The sequence below is a fragment of the Syngnathoides biaculeatus genome, chromosome 9, assembly GCF_019802595.1.
Source record: "Syngnathoides biaculeatus isolate LvHL_M chromosome 9, ASM1980259v1, whole genome shotgun sequence".
NCBI classification, from domain to species: Eukaryota; Metazoa; Chordata; class Actinopteri; order Syngnathiformes; family Syngnathidae; genus Syngnathoides; species Syngnathoides biaculeatus.
Genome location: NC_084648.1, coordinates 7,964,978 through 7,986,693, shown reverse-complemented (window position 1 = coordinate 7,986,693; position 21,716 = coordinate 7,964,978). Strand labels below are relative to the sequence as shown.

General features: G+C 37.8%; 2 protein-coding genes across 5 annotated transcripts; one reads left to right on the top strand and one right to left on the bottom strand.

Moving 5' to 3' along the window:
* Positions 1-1,669: 1,669 nt before the first annotated feature.
* On the bottom strand, positions 1,670-7,508 carry LOC133505599 (ras-related C3 botulinum toxin substrate 2). 2 transcript variants are annotated; one of them, XM_061828772.1, is made up of 7 exons: positions 7,371-7,505; positions 5,077-5,148; positions 4,119-4,236; positions 3,957-4,019; positions 3,036-3,195; positions 2,603-2,739; positions 1,670-1,868 (listed from the first exon to the last, which is right to left on the bottom strand). In XM_061828772.1, exons 1-6 carry the CDS (start codon positions 7,499-7,501, stop codon positions 2,609-2,611), a joined length of 675 nt encoding a protein of 224 aa, XP_061684756.1. In that variant the 5' UTR covers positions 7,502-7,505; the 3' UTR covers positions 1,670-1,868; positions 2,603-2,608. The 2 variants fall into 2 exon arrangements, with proteins under 2 accessions (XP_061684756.1, XP_061684757.1); XM_061828773.1 differs by lacking the exon at positions 3,957-4,019 and having other exon boundaries at positions 7,371-7,508.
* Positions 3,145-20,328, top strand: cyth4b (cytohesin 4b). Of its 3 annotated transcripts, XM_061828769.1 has the most exons (14): positions 3,145-3,215; positions 9,655-9,979; positions 11,973-12,055; positions 12,139-12,209; positions 12,747-12,813; positions 13,684-13,802; positions 14,015-14,095; positions 14,771-14,883; positions 15,131-15,279; positions 15,530-15,641; positions 15,717-15,793; positions 16,221-16,292; positions 17,596-17,750; positions 19,438-20,328. In XM_061828769.1, the coding sequence occupies exons 2-14, from the start codon at positions 9,961-9,963 to the stop codon at positions 19,523-19,525; spliced, it is 1,206 nt and encodes a 401-aa protein (XP_061684753.1). In that variant the 5' UTR covers positions 3,145-3,215; positions 9,655-9,960; the 3' UTR covers positions 19,526-20,328. The 3 variants fall into 3 exon arrangements, with proteins under 3 accessions (XP_061684753.1, XP_061684755.1, XP_061684754.1); XM_061828771.1 differs by lacking the exon at positions 9,655-9,979 and having other exon boundaries at positions 3,181-3,215; XM_061828770.1 differs by lacking the exon at positions 3,145-3,215 and having other exon boundaries at positions 8,001-9,979; positions 12,750-12,813.
* The last annotated feature ends 1,388 nt before the right edge of the window (positions 20,329-21,716 follow it).

Here is a 21,716-nt window from a genome sequence, read left to right as displayed (position 1 = left end):
AGGAAAATTCAAACTAGTAATGTCACCAGAATAAACTTGTATCCGTACAGAAAAAAAAATTGCTCGCGTGACTTTATATTGGTTGTCTGACGCTAATAACTTGAAGCAGTTTTTAAACTACACGATTTTGGTGGCACGTTAGAACCCTACAGACTTTGTCACCATTTTCCTCCAGTATCCTTCAGACCGGTTTTAGCAAGAACCCTTGTGGTTTCCAATTGTCGTGACGCAGGTGTTCCTTTTGACCGATTGACTCGACTACAAATTGCAAGTGAACATGAAGCGTTACGCTTCTTCCTCTTTGGTTGACTGGTGAAAATGACTGCAAGCCGCCTTCACATTGGGGTGGGGGTGTCATCTGTCAGGGTGGGCCTTAATCCAGATATTTTCTGATAAATAAAGGCGTGTAGGCTAGCGAGTGTGATCCGAAACGGCAAACTATACATGCTTATTTTTATTTTTAGAAAATTGCGGCTTTTATTCAGGTATATCTGCAACTTTTCAGGGGTGGGGGTGGGGTAAAAAAAGAATAAACAACTATTATCAAAATTATCTAACATCTTTATGTGCAATGTGTGTGTCTTATATTAAGAATGTTTTTCTTAAAGGTGTACATTGTGACCTTGTAGCACAATGAAAATATACAACTTTATTCTCATTGTAATTGATTTAAAAAGTATACTTTTTTTCTTTAAAATGTGTAAATTTTCCCTCCAAAATATACAACTGTTCTCGAAACATCACTAAGGAACTTTTTCAATTAAAAAAAAAGGATTCTTTTACCATCCCAAATTTCTTGTCATAAAAGTACTTTTCCAGACAATTGATAACTTTTAAACTAGAAAATGTAAAAAAATAAAATAAGATCAAGTAGAAAATTCCTCTACTATTCCAGTACTTTTACTACTTTCCCCGCCAAAATACTCCACTGTGTTTTCATAAGGTTATTATCACAGAAGTACCAATTTTTCTTGGGAATTCACAACTTTTGGTCTCAAAAATGTAAACATTTTTACCAATAAACTATTACTTTTTTTTCTTATTGTAATATTACTACTCCCTCCCCCAAAAATATTATGTTTAAGATTCTGACTTTTTTTGTTATAAAGTTGCAAATTCTTTCTAGAAAATCCAAAACTTTCCATCTTGAAAATTTAAGAATTTTTAAGTAAGAAAACAAGACTTTTTGTACAGTAAAAAAAAACAAAAAGCTATTCTGAGACTATTACTACTTTCATCTCTGAAATACTCTATTCTCATACCCATTTTTTTTCGTCACAGAATACTTTATTTTTTTAAATGTACTTTTTTTCCCCCCTCAAAAATATTGCTTTTGTCACATGATTATTTTTTTTTCAGGAAAAAATATTTTTACTTTGTTCTTGTATGATTGCAACTTAATAAAACGTTTCATTTTAAAAAAATGATCTAGGAACTACACAATTTTGTTTGTCGCAATGAAGCTGTGCTCGTTAGCATTCACACACACACACACACACACACACACACACACACACACACACACACTGAGGCTATGCCAATATGCACTATTAATCACTTCGCAGGTCACTTGCACTGCTGGCAGATGGCAGGGATGCATTGAGATGAATGAGAGGCGGCATCATCTCACTTCTCATAACGATGATGAATAAACTTGCACCTGAAGAAGTGCAGTCCCTCCCCATCCCATTTTAATCACAACAAATAACATTTTTCAAAGACATTCGACTGAGCATCAGCGAGAAGTATTAACACAGCTTGATATCCACTTAATCGCTGTTGGACATTTTGTACACGTGTTCAAGAATCTCGTTGGAGGTCCATGAAGTTCTTTGATGAAGGCAGACGGTCACTTTTTTTGGAGGGGCCTGGTAACAGAAAAAAAAGAGGATTTTAATAGAAAAATTGGCCAATTTGGACCACATACTGAAAAAAAAGAAAAGATTTTTCCTGCTTAAATGATGCAGAATTTTGGAAAAAAAGGAATAGTTTTCACAAAGAACAAACAAAAAAATAAACACATTTCCTGTCCATGGAGTGAAAAACAAAAACATTTTCTGGCCTGTTAATTTTTTTTTCCCTGGCCCAATAACGGACAAATCATGTATTTCTTAAGAAAATTATTTATAAAAACTGGAAATGTAAAACATCTTCTGGCTTCTTCAGGGAAAAATTAAGTTTTTCTTTCATAATAATGTAAAAATTAAGCTTTTCTTGCCCAATTCAGAAAAAAAAAAATCTTTTCCCTTTAGTGAAAAAAATAAACCTTTTAGGGCCTATTGATGAAAAAAATTATTATTATTGTTATTTATTGTCATGGGGAAATGAAGCATCCTGCTTATTAATAAAAATAAAGCATTTCTGGCAATTTAATGAAGAAAAAATCATTTTCTGGCCTATTAACAAGAAAAAAAGAACTGTCTTTCATCATAATGGAAATATGATGTTAATGTTCTTGTGCCTATTCAAAACGCATTCACTCCCAGCCTTCCCAGTTAACATGGATTTTTGACCGTCGATGCCACTGATTGATGAAAAAAAAAAAAAAATCAGCCCGTCCTGTCGTATGAATTAATGAAATGATAAAACGCGTGTTTGTCACCTGTGGTCAGATGAGCGTGCAGGGCTTCTTCTTGACCTTGGTGGGTGGAGGACAAAGAACTGCTCTGATGGCTTCATCAAACACAGTCTTCAGACCTCGCTGAGTCAGCGCAGAGCATTCCAGGTACTTGATGGCATCTGCAACACAAACACACAGAAATCCTTTTTTTTAATCAAGTGAAAGATGAAAGTATAGTTTCAAGCCGCTGGTGTCAGGATGAAGGCTTCAAATTTGGGTTTCAAGTCAGACTTTGGGTTTCAAGTCAGGGGTAGCCTTTCAAAGTTGAGGCTTTTTTTTGCTAGGTTTTCATACTATAGTTAGTGTCTCAAGATAAGGTTTTAAACAGGGATTAGCATTTCAAGCTACGGTTTGAAAAGGGTTAGGGTGTCAGGTTTCAAGTAGAAATCTGCTTGGCATGACCGGCAGGACCCACCTATCTCTTTGGCCAGCGCCAGTCCTTGGGGGTACGTGATGGGCGCCAGTTTCTTGTCCTTCAGCTTGTCCACCGTGTCCTTCTCGTCCCTCAGGTCCAGTTTGGTGCCCACCAGGATGATGGGCGTCGACGGGCAGTGGTGCCGTACTTCGGGGTACCACTGAGGGACAACGCAAACATGTGAGTCAAAATCAGGTTAGCGTTTGGAATGCCTGTTTAGGGTTTCAAGATAGCGTTAGGGTTCAAAAGTTGGGTTTCAAGACAGGCTAAGTGTTTCAGGGTTTCAGCGTTATGGTTTCAAATCTGGACTAGGGTATTAAAAAAGGGTTTCATGGACAGGTTAGAGGGTTTGAAATTAAGGTTTAAAATCAGGGTTTCAAGCCGGTGTTGTGCTTAAAAAGTAGGCTTTCAAGCCAGTGTTCTGGTTTAAAATCTCAATTGGTGGTTTAGAATAAGGTTTCAAGACAGAGTTATGCTTCGAAAGTTGGGTTTCAAGATGTGGTTAGGCTTTAGGTTTAAGGTTTTAAGACCGCTATTCTTGGGAGTCTGTTTAAAGTACAGTTTCAAGTCACGGTTGGAGAAAGAGAAGTTCAGGATTTGAATTTGGGTTTTCAAGATGGAGTTGTGATTTAAAAATAGGGTTTCAAAACAGGGTAACAGTTTCAGTTCATGGTTTTGAAAAAACAGAGTTCCAAATCTGAATTATGTTTCAGAAGAATGGTTTCCAGACAGTGTTAAGGTTTTAGATTCAAGTTAGTGGTTTTGGAAAAAAAAAAAAAAAAAAAAAAAAAGATTTCAAGGCAGTGTTGTGGTTCAAAGGGTTAAGTTTTAAAATCCAAATAATGGTTTGAAATGAAGATTTCAAGGTTCGGGCCTTCGACTCGGGGTTGTCAATATTAGCTTGTAGCATGCGAGACTCACCTTAGCTCTAACGTTCTCGTGCGATGCAGGACTCACCAGGGAGAAACAAATCAGAAACACGTCCTACACACACACACACACACACACACACACACACCACACACACACACACACACGAGGCTGTGATAAGATGTGTGTGTGTGCGTGTTTGCGTGTGTATACCGTCTGCGGGTAGGACAGCGGCCTGAGTCTGTCGTAGTCTTCTTGGCCGGCCGTGTCCCAAAGGCCCAAGTTGACCGGCTTGCTGTCCACCATCACGTTGGCCGAGTAGTTGTCAAAGCTGAAGAGACACCACCCCCCCCCCAAAAAAAAAAAAATTATGTGGTCAAATTGGAGCGCTTGTTGGGTGGCCCGTCAAGAACCCTATTCATTTTTAATATGAAATGACATTTGCTCATCGGTGTGCAACAAAAAAAAAAAAAAAAAAAAAAAAGAAGAAGAACAGGACGGAAGATTTTGAAACTTGAAATGATTCATTTTGGATGTCAGGACAAAAACCTTACAGTACAATTATTAATGTTTTATTATACAGTATATAGCACTGAATGTAGCTAGGTTTAGGGGGAAATTTGCCTATTTAACTTGTGAGTTGTCCAAAAATGTTTAAAAAGATGCAATTTAAGCCTGAAATTATTGATTTCAAGAACCCCATTGATATTCAAGCGCAAAGTATCAGGGGTCAAAATTGCCTCATATTGTTGAAATAATTGATTTTCAGGTCATGACAGGAACCACATTGATTTTTAAGCACATATACCCAATTCAGATTTTTATTTATTTTTTGCCTATGAATGAAAAAATAAACCCTTTATGACCTATAAAAAAAAAAAAAAACTCGTTTATTTTTATTTTTTTGTCGTGGGGAAATAAAGCATCTTGCTTATTCATGAAAATAAAGCATTTCTGGCAATTTGAAAAAGAAAAATTCAATTTCTAGCCTATTAACGTAAAAATAAATTTTTCTTTCATCATTAATAGTGCAAAATAGCATTTTTTAAACGTTGAAAAGCTGCCTTTTTGACCTGAAATGATTCATTTTGTGTGTCAGTGCAAGAACTCTATTAGCTTTGAAGCATGTGTGCGTGTGTGTACGTGTGTGTGTGTGTGTGTGTGTACTCACACAGTGGGGATGTATTCCCCCGGGAAGGCGTTGGTTGTGTAGCTGATGAGCAGACATGTTTTCCCCACAGCCCTGGAACACACACACACACAACCACCTACATGCTTACATGACTTCAAAAATTCAAGTGTGTGTGCAAGTGCAAAGAGGAAATGCGTGAAAACAGGAAGTGGTGTGATTGACACGTTGTAGTCACACCTGACACACAAACTCTTATCAACACTTATTTTTTAGTTGATTTATTTCAGCAACATCCGCACAGAGTCGCTCTTCAATAAGTGGGGTACGCTTGCCGTCACTGTGTTACCTCTGCCAAGGAGCTCGTGTCGCCATTCGGGTTGTTGGTCATGATTTAGGACTTTCATAAATGATCATTTTTGGGGGCTAAATCCCACTGAGTGAGTCCGCAAATCGACGATGTCATTCAAACGATTAAATGGACAATCTTTTAGAACGGTCAAAATCATGGTAAAGGTCTTGCGATTTTAGTGCACAAAATTGGACTCCTGGTGCATTTTAGAGTGAGCGATTGTGTTTTTGTGAGCGTGTGAGTTGAGTTAGTTGGTTGAAAAGTTGCTTTCTTCGTCCGGCAATCGGTCAGTCGTTTTGCTAGTTCATCTGTTACATGTTTAGTTTGGTTGGTCATTATTTGCTTCACCAGGTAGTTAGTGTAGCCAATTAGACCCACTAATTAGTTTTTTAGTCTGTCGGTCAATCAGTTGGTTGGTTAGCAGGTAGTGTAGCAGTCAGTCAGACCCTCCATTGGTCACTTGGTTAATTAGGTAGTTTGGTTGTCACTAAGACCTTTAATCAGTCAGTCAGTCATTTAGTTTCTTAACTAGGTAGTCACTTGGGCATTCAGTAAGACCCTTCATTGGTCACTTGGTTAATTAGGTTGGTTGGTTGGTTTGTTAGCAGGTAGTCAATTAGGCAGTCAGTCAGACCCTTCATTGGTCAGTTGGTTAATTAGGTAGTGTGGTTGTCAGTAAGACCTTTAATCAGTCATTTAGTTTCTTAACTAGGTAGTCAGTAAGATCCTTCTTTGGTCACTTGGTTAATTAGGTTGGTTGTGAATGAGACCTTTAATCAGTCATTCAGTAATTTAGCTTTTTAACTCGGTTGTCAATTAGGGAGTTAGTGGGTCAGACCCTTCATTAGTCAGTTGGTTAAATAGTTACTGAGACCTTTAATTCCTGAGTCATTTTCTTAGCTGGGTAGGTAGGCAATCAGTTGATCAGTTAGACCTTCAGTTGCTCCGTTAAGTTACTGTCATGGACTTATTTGGTTTGTTGGTTAGTTTACCCATTCGAGGGCAGCGTCCCATTTTTGGGACATCATGATTTTCACGCATTATGTCCTTCAGTATATCAAAATATTTAAGTGTTTTAATCTGATTATGATTCTGGTTTTTGGACAATCTACTAAGAAAACACAAGTACCCTCTCGCGGGCAGCGTCCCATTTTTGGGACGAGATTATAAATTAGTAAAGTTATCATATAACTTAACCATAAATGAAAAAAAAGTGTTATTTCCTTGATTGTGGCGTGTTAGGAGACATTTATCTCAATAAGGCAAAAAATTGCCACGCTGCCCATGAATGGGTTAAACTCTCAAGTCAGTTAGCTACATCCATACTTTATTTAGTTGGTTGGTTAGTGAGTCATTTATTGAGTAAGTGAGTTGCTCGCTTATTTGTTTGGTTAGTCGGCGTTTTTTAATCTATACAGATGCCTAGACTTATACCTAGACTTTGTGTTTTTCTTTCTTTAAATTGTATTTAATATACGCAAACGTTAAGGGTTAAATAAGAGTTCCTTTGATACAAAATAAAAACCATACAGACGAAAGTATTGGCAGGAAGCTTCTTTTACTTACAACATGGAGATTTTTTTTTTGTCCGCCATTTTCTGACATCTGATGTGCGCCCCACCTGCTGTTCTTCCGCACCAAACCCACCCGAGAACCGTTTCTTACAAAGCCGACGTCGCGACGAGAAAAGGAAGTTGGCCAAAATGTTCCCACACAGTCGGCTCAACCGGCGTCAATTTGTTCTCAATTCAGGACATTCTGGACTAGTACCCGGTTAGACCAACAGGTGATCAATTGATTTTACCAATTATGCCTCTCATTACATTTGTCTGTCATGTACAAGTTAAGCTCAGGTTATTTAAAGCCACTCATCACGGACACGTCACGGTTGGCCCCACGCTCACCAACGCTGCACACGTTTTTACGAGTACATCGGTAATCATGCAGTAGGAAATTCATCCGAATTAAAAAATTTAAATCATACCCGTCTCCCACGACCACACACTTGATGGCCTGCATGCTGCCTCGTTTCACACTGAACACGCACACAAGCAAACTCTGTGACAGCACAGGAAGTTGAAACACACACACATGCGCACTTCTCACTTTGTGCATCTGCATGTGTGTGTGTGCGTTTGTGTGCATGAATTCTGGTGAGATGTTGCAGTCACTTGTGTCATACTTCCTCTATGGCTGCCATGCACACACACACACACACACCCACACACGCACAGATAAATGCAAAAGGTTCCATATAAACAATTTATTTTAACATGAAATAATATATAAAATGTTATAAAAATATGTCTGTATGGTAGATATTATTAAAAATTTTGTGTTGTGTACACCCCAAACTGGTTGCCAACCAGAGTGCCCAGAGAAAACCCACGCAGGCACGGGGAGAGCATGCAAACTCCACACAGGCCTCAGAACTGTGAGGCAGATGTGCGAACCAGTCATTCACTGTTCTGGCCATTAATACAATATTATTATGATTGTTTAATGTTAGATGTTTATTGTATATTAAATACAATTTAAAGAAAGAAAAACACAAAGTCTAGGTATAAGTCTAGGCATCTGTATAGATTAAAAAAAAAAAAAGATAAACCACCAAGATTTTTAATGTGTAACTTGTCTTTACAACCAAAAGGTGGCACCCCAGCCATCACTTGGTCCGAAATCCCTTCAGTTTATTGACACCTACGATTTTCTTCGTGATGGTGTTGATTTTTTTTTCCCCCCAGACGAATTTCAACGCACTATTATCATATCTCTTCAAAGTAAAATTCTGTGATAAGAATGAACATGTGGCGTGCGTGCTCTTAAATTCCCAATGTGATTGCTCAAACTGGCGGTTACATTTTGACCATTGAGGTGGCATCGTGACGACAACGCCAACTTTCATCACAATATGTCAGCAGTGCATTTCATCACAGCGCAAAAAAAAGCCATAGTTGGGGTAAGCATCAATCCTCACAGTGTATGCAACAGGTATTTGAACACAAACACTGCGACAATACATCTAGACAACAGGTGTCAAACTCAAGGCTCGGGGGCCAGATCTGGCCCGCAATGTGAGTTTATGTGGCCCGTGACGGCAAATCTAATGTGTCAACTTCCATGATTCGTGTGAAAATCTGGACAAAAGATTTAAAATTGTCATCTATCATAAATGATAACGGTGATATATTACAAGCATTTATGTGTTACCAAACATGAATACTTGAAAACCCCACACCCCTTGATTTCTGATTCCAAAACAAGCTCATAAATTTAGTGTGTAATAGGATGAGGCGATGAAACAGTTTTATGGTTTCACAGTCATAACAGCCCTCTGAGGGAAACCAGAACTACAATGTGGCCCGCGACAAAAAATTGTTTTGACACCCCTGATCTAGACAGACAAGTAGATTCAATAAAAAACTACTGTACGGTAAAATAGTCAAATGTTGTGCCTATATTTCATCTATTTGCTATTGTTGCATTTGGGACCAACATTATAATTCATTAATTTTTTAAATTCAATCACTGATGGTTTAGTGGTACACACGCCTGCCTTTGATGCAGACACCGTGGGATCCATTCCCACTCGTTGATGGGGTCGATATCTGCCCTGCGACTGTCTGGCGACCAGTTCGGGGTGTTGTCTGCCTTCGCCTGACGTTAGCTGTGATAGGCTCCAGCTCTCTCCTCGGATAAATGCAGAGGGGTTGCGTCTGGAAGGGCATCCGGGGTAAAAACTGTGCTAAACAAATATGAGTATTCATCTGAGATGACACGCTGTGGCGACCCCTAACGGGACAAGCTGAAAGACATGCATACATTCTTTTAAATTCGATTTCAGATTTTTTTTTCTTCCAAATATCAGCATCGTCTTAAAAACAACAAGAACAAAATCCCTATCGCTTGGCCCGACTTTAAATGGTGTCAGGTGTCTGCTGGCTCCAATTTAATATGAGTTTGATATGAATTCTTAATTCTGCCCACAGCCACGTCCAATTTATCAGGGGGTGTGCACACTTTCGCTACCATATTATCTCTGTTCTTTATTTTTACTTCCCCTTATAAAAGACTGATGGGGAAAAAAATCAACAGAGCAACAGGTTGTTGTTCACAATGGTGTGAAAAGTTTGGCAATGATTTATCCTTGTCTAGTTTTTTTTTAAATAAGATAAACATTGCATTTAAACAGGGGTGTATGGACTTTTTATATCCACCATATTTACCTGTCTACAGTATCTTTCCCTGCTTTGTTTCGCCGAGAACAGGAAGTTGCAGATGTTGCTGCTGGAACATGACGTGCTATGACAAAAAAAAAAAAAAAAAAAAAAAAAAAGACAACCTGTGGCAGCTCATCGTGTTCCTGCTTCACGTCACGCAATCAAGGGTTTTATCTTGAAGGTCTGATTTCCTCTTCGGATGGAGGCTTGAGATGGAGGAGAGGAAGCAGCGGGGTTCATGCGCGTCAGTCATTCAAGTCATTCACTTTGTAGACTTTATGCTGACACAGCATCCACACAAGCTCACGCCGCTATTTGATTTTGTTCATTTGCACATTTATTTTGGTTGAGCTCATGACTGACAGCCAAATGGGTAAGTCTACTTTTATTTAATTTTTTTGTTGTTAGTGCTTGTTTTTGTTTCGTTTGACTTGTTTGAAACGTTATTTAAAAAAATTATGTATTTTTTATGTTTTGCCTATTTTTATTTTTAAAATAATTTTAAAGATCATTTTGTTGTTTATTCAGAAGAAAGATTTTTTCGTATTAGATTTTTGTTGTTTTTTATGTTTTGTATCTTTTGTTTTTGAAAATGACAAATTTTATATTTAATATTTTTTTATTTTTATTTTTATTAAGACCTTTAATATTTGATGTGCCTTCATTTTCATTACATTTTCATCTATAATACAATTTATCAATATTTCCATGCATTTACAATATATTTTTTGCTTAAAACTTTAATTTATTGTATTTTTATTAGATTATATTTAATTAATTTGGTATTGTTTAAAATAAAACATGGTTGACTTGTTTAATTTTATTTTGGAAACTTTGTCTTGTTTAAAATTATGATTCTTTTAAAAATGTTACTTGATTTATGTCACAGCTTTTTAAGTTTAAAATTACACCATTTTTTTAAAATTTCATTTTTGTTTGTGCTGCATTTAATTTAAAACAATCGTTCTTAGATATATTCCGCATTAATTTCCAAACAGAAATCCTATATTTGTTTTAGTCAATTCATCCTAAAGAGTGAATTGGTGCGGAAATGTAAACATAGCATGCAAAGATATGTTTTCCATTAAAAGCAATATTAATTGCAAAAAAATAGAAGCATTCTTTTTATCTGTATTGTCTATAAATTGTCCATTGTTGATACATTTTTACTATAGCATACAAGCTGACTTTTTTTTTTTTTTCATCTGTCCAGTGCCAGTCATAAATCTAAAGACACTTTCTAATGCTGTTCACTGATGAAGTGTCCCTCACTTTTTGGACCCTTGCCAAATAAAACCTGGTGTAGTGTCATTTCCTCCATGTGGCGACTATTTAAACAATGCTTCTTCTTTCTCCTACTGTGAAGCGACATCTTCGATGGCTTATCATGCATGCGTGTTGCACAAACAGCAGACAGGAAGGGCGCGTGCCTCGTCGTCTCTTCGCGAAGAGGAAGTGCGGTGTTGATCCGATGGTCACGCCTACACCCACAAAAAAAAAAAGAAAAAAAGATAATTACTATAGTTTATAGTATATATAGTTTACTGCACACAGGCGGGTCCAGGATTGAACCTGGGACCTGCCGCCATATATATATATATATATATATATATATATATATATATATCAACAGATATTTGACCACAAACACTGCGACAAAACATCTAGACCACAGGTGTCAAACTCAAGGCTCGCGGGCCAGATCTGGGCTGCCACATGATTTTATGTGTGGCTCGTGAAGGCAAATCTAGTGTGTCAACTTCCATGATTCTTGTGAAAATCTGGTGAAAGTTTCAGATTGTCATCTATCATAAATGATAACGGTGATATATTACAAGCATTTTGTGTTACCAAACATGAATACTTGAAAAACCCATTCCCCTCCATTTTGCCAAACAAATATGAGCGTTCATCTGAGATGACACGCTGTGGAAACCCCTAACGGGACAAGCCGAAAAAAATACATATATATATATATATATATATATATATATATGTACACACACAGTGATGAGAAAACTATCGTAGATGTTTGATCCACAGAGATATAATGATAGGTAAAAATATCTAAAACCTCAACAATCTGTGACCAAACAATCCTTTGTCATATCGAAAGTATGATTCAGTGTGATGACATTTTGGAGATTTCTTTTTCACATTTTCTAGTCACTTTTTCCTCAAGAGAACGTTCTTCTCCCCACCACCATTTCTCTTTGAAAATGGCGTCAAAGTTATGGAGCATCATTAATAATATCTGAAGAAGAATACCAATTAAAATGCTTTTAATCATGTCAAACACACTGCACATGAAACGCGGCATAAAAAAAATAAATGTTCATTGCTTTCCGTCGCTTGTTGTGTGGCAGTTTTGTCAGACTTCACAGCGGACGAAAAGTTGGAGCTGGAGAGGATCAAGAGGTACAAGAAAGGACTTCTGGATGACATCCAGGTACTACGGCATCCCATCTTTGACCCGACAAATCCACGCAAAAAGGGAAATTTCAATTTAAAAACCTTTCCTTGGTTGCGCAGAAACTGAAGGTGGATATCGACAGTGTCATGGCCGAGATTCTCAGCTTCGAGTTGGCTGAGACTGAGGAAAGGTAAAGGTGTCTAATACAAGATTCACAAAAGTTGACTCGGTTGCGCAATTCACTGTTTTTTTTCTTAAGAGTTAATTTTTGTGGACATGTCCTTTGTGCAGACACAGGAAGTGCACCATTTTTTTGTCAAAGCGCCTATTTTGGGGACATTTTGGGCATTTTTTCCCACAGGTGTCCTTCAAAGACAAAATCCTCCTGGAGATTTTGCCATTCAAATTTAAACCACTCATCACAGGTGTCAAACACAAGGCCCGGGGGCCAAATCTGGTCTGCCACATGATTTCAAATGGTGTGTCAGCTTCCGTGATTCCTGTTCAGATCTGTACCAAAATTTCAAATTGTCATTTCAAAAATGATAATATTAAGATATTGCAGCCCCGCAACGGCCCCCTGAGGGAAAACCATAACGACAATGTGACCCATGACAAAAATTTGTTTGATAATCCTGTACCAGATAGATGGATAACTCCAGATTTTCAACAGCGTGACCGCAAAATCAGATAACTCATCATCAATGTTTTTTTGTGTGTTTTCTAGCAGCAGAAGCAAGGAAAGGAAACAGTTCTCCAATGGGAAGAAGAAGTTTAACATGGACCCCAAGAAGGTGAGCCTCAAAATGTCCCCCGTGGTGGACCGAATGGTTTTCTGCAAAGGGGTCGCATCTGTTTACCTCCGTCTTGCTAAAGCAAGGACTTCCTGTTTGGCACGATGACGTCGAGTTTGTGGTTTCCTTCACACTTGCCGCAAGTTAACTTTTTTGTGAGTTAACTCACACAAATGTTTGCGTACTGGAAACGTGGACCGCCTGAAAATCCACCGCTTGACGCTTTAACGGCTGTCAAGGCAAAAACAAATCATTTTTGTCACTTTTCGGTCCCTGGAGGCGTCCCAATACTTTTGTCCACATGTTGTACCTCTTTAAAGTTGTTCAGTAGTTTTATTTGCGTTTTTTTTTTTTTTCCTTTCACATCCGAAAGCAGAACAGGATGTGGTGTTAGGGAATTGGAATAACAGAAGTTGGCTCCCGTTCGCACACAAGCAGGAGATGAAATCATACCCAAACAAGAAGGCTCAGGAGACCTCCCTCAAGGCTTTTTGCCATTTGTCATATCAGTGATTAATAGACTTAAATCAAACATAAACACAACTAATTGACATTCACTTGACATACAATTGCACGAATGTGTTGCATTTACATTGGGGCCAAATGTCCAATCTGGAAAAAAAAAAATCTATATTAAGTTTGCATCATGGCATAATCAATGTATATATTCCACTCCATATTGTGTCCCTTCCTAATATGAAATTTGGTAGGTGTGTCATTTATGAGCGGACCGACCGACAGAAGGAATGTTGAAAAACACACGCGAAGTCTGCGATTTTGGCCCTTTGGAGGCGTCCTTCAATGACAAACTCGTCCCAGACATTTTGTGTATTTGCTACCCAGATATTTGCGTGTCTGTGTGTGTTTCAGGGTATCAATTACCTGGTGGAACACAAGCTGCTGGAGAGGAACGCCGGCTGCATCGCTGAGTTCCTCTACAAAGAGGAGGGCCTCAACAAGACGGCCATCGGGGAGTTCCTGGGCGAAAGGTGACGAGAGCGGAAGGATTTCAATTTTGGATCATGCCAAGTTGTGAAATATTTCAGTGTCCGGTCATCATCTGCGAGCCGAACGTGCCGTATTTGGAACATTTTGGCTATTTTTAGGGTTCCTCAAAGATTTGCTCATTCTAAGGTTCTCTCTGGGTGAAAAGTGAAGACGAAGAGTCAAATAATTCCCTGTTCTCTTTGTTTGTCATCAGAGACGAACTCCACCTGCAGACCTTAAAGGCCTTTGTGGAACTTCACGAGTTCTCCGACCTCAACCTGGTCCAGGCCCTCAGGTCTGTGGCGGCACGTTCTCACGTCATCTTTTTGATGGTCATGGATGGATGTAAAGCTTTGATATCAGACTTGAATGCCAGACCAAGAGAATTGACTGTATACAGACCTTAAATTAAGACTGTCCAAATCCTTGGAATTTTAGTTCTATACTCCTTGATTGTTATCTTTTGTGTTAATCAAGATATGGATCTGCTTTTACTGACTTTGACAATGATCAACATTTTGGGCTATTTTCTGACATGTTACAACACAAACCAGCAACTGAATCCAAATAATATTATATTGTGCATTTTCTGCACCCTCAATTTGAGATAATATCCAGTTTATGAAAACATGTTGAGCGTTAAAATCTCTTATTCATTGATGAATGGAAAATGAATCGTTGATCTGTAAAAAAAAAATCCAGACGTCAGCCCACTTTGACTATGACATCAGGCAGTAATGTCACTCTGTAATGTGATATGAGGTTTTGACGTCATCTTTTTTTTTTTTATGTCAGGCTGTGGTTACATATTTTGTTACCAGACTGACTTTGATGTCTGACTTTCATCCGATGTCAGTCCCGCTAACACGCTCCAATGTCAGCTTACGCTGACGGCAGAACGTGACACGACGCTACGGTGTGACGTTATGACATCACCACATTTTACAAATTCATTTTTTGAACCCGGCAGACAGTTCCTGTGGAGTTTCCGTCTCCCCGGCGAGGCCCAGAAGATCGACCGTATGATGGAGGCCTTCGCCGCTCGATACTGCGACTGCAACGCTAACGTCTTCCAATCCACCGGTGAGCTTGTGTGTGATGTTCGTGTCAATTTATTATGGATTACTTGTAGGCATTCTGTTTATTCCTATTGTGAAAGGTGGCAGTAAATGATGACAAAAAAATAAATAATAGAGAGTGGTCACCCTATGAGTCCACTTTAACCAAAAAGCGATTATTTTCGGGACTTTCACTTCTGCCGGTGCGAATTCTGTTCCTCCGTGGCTGCACGTGAGTCCACATGATGTCACTTTCTGTAACTCCGCCCCAGACACGTGCTACATCCTGTCATTCGCCATCATCATGTTGAACACCAGCCTGCACAACCCCAACGTGAAGAGCAAGACCACGCTGGACGGATTCATGTCCATGAACAGAGGAATCAACAATGGCCACGACCTGCCCGCAGATTTGCTCTCGGTAAACGTGGAGGGCGGGGGAGGGGAGAGGGGTGGGGTCAGCCGTGGGGTCCTTAGATCTTGAAACAGTCGGGGCAAAAAGTTGGATAGCACACGAGTGGAGGGTTCATTTGGAAACAGTGAAGAACGGCAGCAACAAAATATTCACGTGGTCCAGTTGCGCGTACCATTAATTCCTTTCGTGTCTGTTCATTCGTTCATGCATCACATATTTTGTCTCCATTACAATTAGTTTTTATTTGTCGTTTTAGAAACTGTACGAGAGCATTCGCAATGAGCCATTCAAAATTCCAGAGGACGACGGCAACGACCTCACGCACACGTTCTTCAACCCCGACAGAGAAGGATGGCTTCTTAAACTCGGTGAAAAAAAAAATCAACAAATCTTAATCATTGTGTGAAATAAGCATTTAAAAAAAATGTTCTCTTTATTTGAAGGAGGTCGAGTGAAGACGTGGAAGAGGCGATGGTTCATCCTGACTGACAACTGTCTCTACTACTTTGAGTTCACCACTGTAAGACATTTCGTCTGATACTTAGTGTTAGTTCTCAAACAAATAAAAGCAAATATCTACACCCTGGCTCACCTGATTAGTTTGTGACGTAAAGAGACGAGGCCAACGTAAATCTTTTTAAAACCTTTTCCACCATTCATGTGATTTATGACCTTTACAACGCCGCTGAAAAAAAACAACGTTTGCAGGCTTGTGCCGCGGGATGTTACCGCAATAACGCCAGAAAGCCAACTAGAACATCAAAACTTTGGTTGTGCTTAATCAGAAGGACTTTAAATTGTGGAGCGAGCGTTATGACTGAAATGTAAAATAACTTTAAACATGAACACAACTGTATCCCCAGTTTGAAGAGGAGCGTGTAGATTTATTCTTACTCTCCGCTTTAGCGGGTTGGCATGCTCTTAATTGTTTTTGCTTCTGCTGGCAGGACAAGGAGCCCAGAGGCATCATCCCTCTGGAGAATCTGTGCGTCAGAGAAGTTCCCTTCCCGCGCAAACCTGTGAGCAATCATCACACGGCACATTAACCACTGAAACGATCAAAGGAAATGGAGCACTCTCCATAAATAAAAAAAAATCCAAAAATTGAACCAGTGGCGCCGCATGTTATGATGTTAAAATCACACTCTGTATTGTATTTGCATTGAAGATTCTTCTGTGAGACAAAAAGCCAAAAACAAACCAGGAGTCTGTTTGTGACGATGGCTGAAGCGAGTTCATGCCCGGGAAACGTCACATGATGTTTGAACTTTAATTTTAGTGGATACATTTCATGTCATTTCATCCATTTAGAGACACATTTATGTTTATGTATTTTGAAATGTATGTATTTATTCAGACCCATTTAGTTTGCCTCAAGATATTATTTTCATATTAATTTAGAGATGCATTCATGAATACGTTTTGACATTTAAGTTGTATAATTTTTTACGTTATTCTAGTTTAACTATTAACCATATGCATTTATTCACATATGTAAAGACAATGATTCCCTCATAACTTTTTTTCATTTGAATTGTATTTGTCTATATATATATATATATAATATATATATATATATATATATATATATATATTATATATATATATATATATATATATATATATTTTTTTTTATATATATATCTTATTTTTGTCCATTTTTAAGACTCAATATCAAGACATTTATCAATTACTAAACATACATATTGACAGATTATATCTATCTATCTATCTATCTATCTATCTATCTATCTATCTATCTATCTATCTATCTATCTATCTATCTATCTATCTATCTATCTGTAGAAAAAACGAGCACATTTATTTATTCAGCGCATTTCATACACAAGATAATGTGCTTTACATGATTAAAATCATTTGAAAAAAGAAAAAAAAAGTGTAAAACAGTGAAAACCAATAAAAAATAAAAATAAAAATGACAAGAAAAATAGATATATTAAAAAAATTGAAAATAAAAGTAAAATCCTAAATGGCGTCCAAGAAATATGATTAAAAAGTGGAAATACTCGAGAAAAAAAGTTTTCAACCTGGATGTAGACATTTCCTTTTTAAAAAGCATGTATTTTTTTATACATTTATTCTGAATCATACTGTATACCCTTATGCATTTGTAGTTTTTCATGTATGTTTATTGTTTTTGTGTCCTTGTGCCTTTTTTCAAATCTTAAATGATATATGTAACCTATTACATTGCTTTACTTTATTATTATTTTTAAAAACCTTCTTTTATAAGTATGACCCGTTTTATTTCTTTATGTCTATTGATTGGGAATCCTCCTTTTGGTTTTGCAAATCCTCCAGTACTGTCTGGAGCTGTACAATCCCAACAGCCGGGGCCAGAAGATCAAGGCGTGCAAGACGGAGACGGACGGCCGCGTGGTGGAAGGCAAACATCAGTCGTACGCCATCTGCGCTGCCAGCGCCCATGAGAGGGACTCCTGGATCGATGCCATCAGGTACAAATCCATCTTTTGTGCTTGTATTTTTGCATTCGCATATATTTTTTAAAAATGGGTATTTGGAGGAGTGAGTGAGTGAGTGAGTGAGTGAGTGAGGGTATTTTCGCTCTCTCTAGTGGCATAGACAAACCATTCAAATTGTTACGTGGAAAAATAAAAAAATTGAAATTTACAGTATGGGTCATTCGTAATGTATTCATTTGTACCGTAATTATACGTTTGAAAATTTCAACAAAAAATTGAAATGTGTTGTTTTCAAAAGTTTTCAAATGTAGGATTACAGTACCATATACTGTACAATAGAGTTTAGTTGCATCATATTCAAGCACAACTTTTTTCAGTTCTTATGTTGAAGTATAGTGTTTACGGTCAAACGGTGCATGTTACAGCGACGTGTGTATATAGTTTTTATTTTAAAATTATTTTTGTCATCATTTGTTTCTATAATGGTCATAACTGAGTGGTACCTTACTTACAAGCGGCGAAAAATTCAGGTTGCGAAACGCAATAGAGCTGCTCTCCCATTGGCTATCGCTCTCGAAGCTTCCAGGCATCCCATTGGCTAGAAGGGACGTCATTCTTTACCCATGTTGCTTTTTGTTTCCCTAGAACACTCAACTGTGGCTAAATCACACTAACGCTGTCACAAGCTAGCCTTCATTGGAAAAGTCGAACTTTTTCGTTTGTATTTTTTGCAAGTTTATTCATCTTTCTTCATCATGAGCCCCAAGACACTTTAGTGAAATTAAGTTGTGTACGTGCGTACGTTCGTACATAGGTTTTCTCTCGGCTGTCAAACATTTGCCGCCTTCTCTTTCCCCCTCGTCACTTGCCGTCCTCAGTCTCATAGTCGTCCACCGCCAAAGATAAAAATTAATGTCATTTTTATTGTCCTTTGTATTATGTACTCAAATGATTGCTTTTGCTTGAGGAGGCTTGGAAAGGATTATGCTATTTACTTGTAAAATTTAAAGTTTCTCCTTTCAAAAAATTCACGACACAAATCGACTTCCGGAATGGATTCACACTGTTTTTAACCATAAAGTAATGTGTATAAAAAGCGTTTAAATAAGCTCCAATGTTATCCCAGCGTCTGAGTGATAAGGTTTAAAATATATACCCAATTGAGTTGGGACATTGTGTAAAACTGGAATAAAAACAGAATTAAAAAAGATTGAAAATCATTTTCAACCAATATTAATTAGAGTAGAAGACAAAGAATAGATATTCTCTCATTTAGAATTTTTTTTCCCCAAACCCTGGGATGTCTATTTGCAAAAAAAAAAACCAATAACGTTCATCAGTATGAATATTGCAAAAACTCGTTTTTGTACTCGATTGAAATTGTGTTCTGTTTCCACACCATGTGCAGAGTTGTAAGGCAAGCCTAATTTTTTTTTTTTTGTCAGGATTTATTAATCACCAACCAGTGCTTTAGGTTCATCCAAATATAAATGAACAACAAACAAGAAAGTAAAACTGAGGCTTTGGCTTTCTTGAGAGAATATCAATATGTGGCTAATTATTAGACGTGCAGAATTATCATGCAACTAAATGATCATTTTTATTTTCATTTAAGTGAGATTAATAAACAAGTCAAGACTTTACAACAGCAATTGAAAGAAACTGATAAATAGAAAGGGACCGCAGTATCAGTTTTGAACAAGCAATTTCATTTTGAAAGGGCGAGCATCACCAAGGACCCCTTCTATGACCTGGTCTCCCAGCGCAAAAAGAAGCTGATCAAGCAGAACCAGAGCCAGCAGGACTGAAGCGGACTCAGGTCCACAAAACGGACACGCCGGCAAAGACTTAGCCTCAAGATGAAGGAGCTTCCTCTTTGTTCTTTGAGCCTGACGGGAGCAGGTCCGAGTGGACGGCGCCGTGCCCAGTCTCGTGCCAGGACACCCCAAGTTGCTTCTTAGCCATGGAAGAACTGGACTGCCTTGGGTGGGCATTTGGTGCCGTTCAGACCGGAAGCCATTTTGGCTGTGCTGGTGGAATTTGTTCATTAAATTAAGGATAATTTACAATAAAATTCCCCAGGTGATTAAAAAACATTCCATTTGCAATATTTGGTGAATTTCTACATCGGGCTGCATACCTTGAATGGATTAAACGTAGCGCCATTTAGTGAATGGCGTACATGTCAAAGACATTTTTATAGCATGCTTTGAATGCCATAAAAGTAGAGCTCGATTAACAAGAGGAATTATTTAATTAGGCTCCAAAAGTACAGTAGACACCCTGTAAAATATAAACTCTACAGCATTTTCTGTGGAACCTCGGTGACAATTGAAGGACCTCTTTCAGGGTTAAACTATTCATCACTTCCTTTTCGTCACTGCAAGCAGCTGGGACATTTTTACTGTGCTTCTGCTTTTCTTTAACCCACATCTTCTCAAGAAATGTATTTTTGATATACTGTATATATGTAGTTCCTAGGTTTGCGTTATCGTATGACAGGTGCACGTCATGTATCTTGTTTTTGCATTATCACTTCCTGTTGTCCCTCAATTTTAATTCAGCTATAGATTTGTAACTACGGAAAACATGTTTTTTAATGTAAAGAAGTGTCATGTTTGTAATAAAAAAATAATAATGAAAAAACATGGTTACCTGGATGGGTCTTTGAAAGTGTCAATATAAACGGAGCATTAAAGTGTAAAAGTAAAACCAAAAGTCAACCAAACAGAATAGATTCACGTGGTCTTTGCTGCTCTCGTGTGGTCAGAGCAGTAACTGTAGAATTCCCTTCTCCCCCAAAAATGCTATTGGGGGGGAAAATACAGAACATAACAATGATCTATTTAATAATATACCGTGTTTCAAAATTTCAGTCAGCCACCTATCCTACAAGTTCTCCCACTAAAAAATATGAGAGCCCTGTAGTTTTCATCATAGATTTACCTTGCGTATGAGTGAAAAAATGAGACCAAAAGAAAATAAAGTAATAGAGAATCACAGTCTGATTTGTTTTTTTTAAATAACTTAAGCAAATTATGGTGTAAAGTAAGTATTTGGTCCCTGACACAAACAAGCAAGATTTCTGGCTCTCACAGATCAGTAACTTCTTTCTGTCCTCCTGTTTTAGCCAATACATTTTCGAGCCCATTTGAAGTTTGCTTGAGAGCATTTGGATGATCCAGAAGAGGATTGGGAGAATGTCAGAAGAAACCAAAATAGAACTAAAATGTTGTGGATGAGGAAGTACATGGAGTTGCATTCAAACAACACTAAACCTACAGTGAGGCATGGAGTTAGCAACATAATACAGTGGTGCCTTGGTTCTCGAACACAATCCGTTCCAGAAGGCTGGTTGAAAACCAAATTGTTCAAAAACCAAAGCACAGTTTCCCATTACAGTGAATGGAAAATGAAATAATGCGTTCCAAGCCTAAAAAAGTTTGTGATTTTTTTTTTAGCATTTCTTGATAATAAATTGCATAGTAGAAATACATGTATAGTTTAAATACTTTAAATAAATAATTTAAGAAATAGATTTATAGCCTTGTAGAGTATGCTAGGCTGGGAGTGCATTGCCGAATCTGTAGCCACTCAGGCCCCAGCCTTGTAAACCCTTTTTTTTTTTTTTTAACAAAAGTGCAGAATCACTTTAAACAAGCAATAATGAAGGAGAGAAACAAACCAAATGTTTTTTTTATTTGGACGGAAAGTAGGTAAAGTAAAAAAAAAAATTAACTTGCAACTAGAGGTAGGGTTAATGGAGCAAAAGAAAAAAGCAATGCTAAACAAGTTTCAAATGTCTTCGGTGGGGTTGACCCACCCCTTTTTCCACAAAGATCAAATCTGTTTCTGCCATCTTTTAAGCACTTTTCTGAAGTGGCTCATAACATAATTAAAATTTTACCGTGCTCTGCAACGTTCAGCTTTATCAGGTGATGAACTTCTACAAAATTATGGATGTCGTTCCATTTAGCGCATAGCTTTAATATCAGCACT

What these genes read in the sequence shown, in the direction of transcription:
- LOC133505599 (XM_061828772.1), bottom strand. Translation starts at nt 7,501, where the DNA reads ATGCACAAAGTGAGAAGTGCGCATGTGTGTGTGTTTCAACTTCCTGTG. An exon ending in ACGAGAACGTTAGAGCTAAG is followed by an intron (nt 3,196 to 3,956) that starts GTGAGTCTCGCA and finishes GTTGTCCCTCAG; the next exon opens with TGGTACCCCGAAGTACGGCA. An exon ending in GGCGCTGGCCAAAGAGATAG is followed by an intron (nt 2,740 to 3,035) that starts GTGGGTCCTGCC and finishes TTTGTGTTGCAG; the next exon opens with ATGCCATCAAGTACCTGGAA.
- cyth4b (XM_061828769.1), top strand. An exon ending in GACTTCTGGATGACATCCAG is followed by an intron (nt 12,056 to 12,138) that starts GTACTACGGCAT and finishes TTGGTTGCGCAG; the next exon opens with AAACTGAAGGTGGATATCGA. An exon ending in ACTACTTTGAGTTCACCACT is followed by an intron (nt 15,794 to 16,220) that starts GTAAGACATTTC and finishes TTCTGCTGGCAG; the next exon opens with GACAAGGAGCCCAGAGGCAT.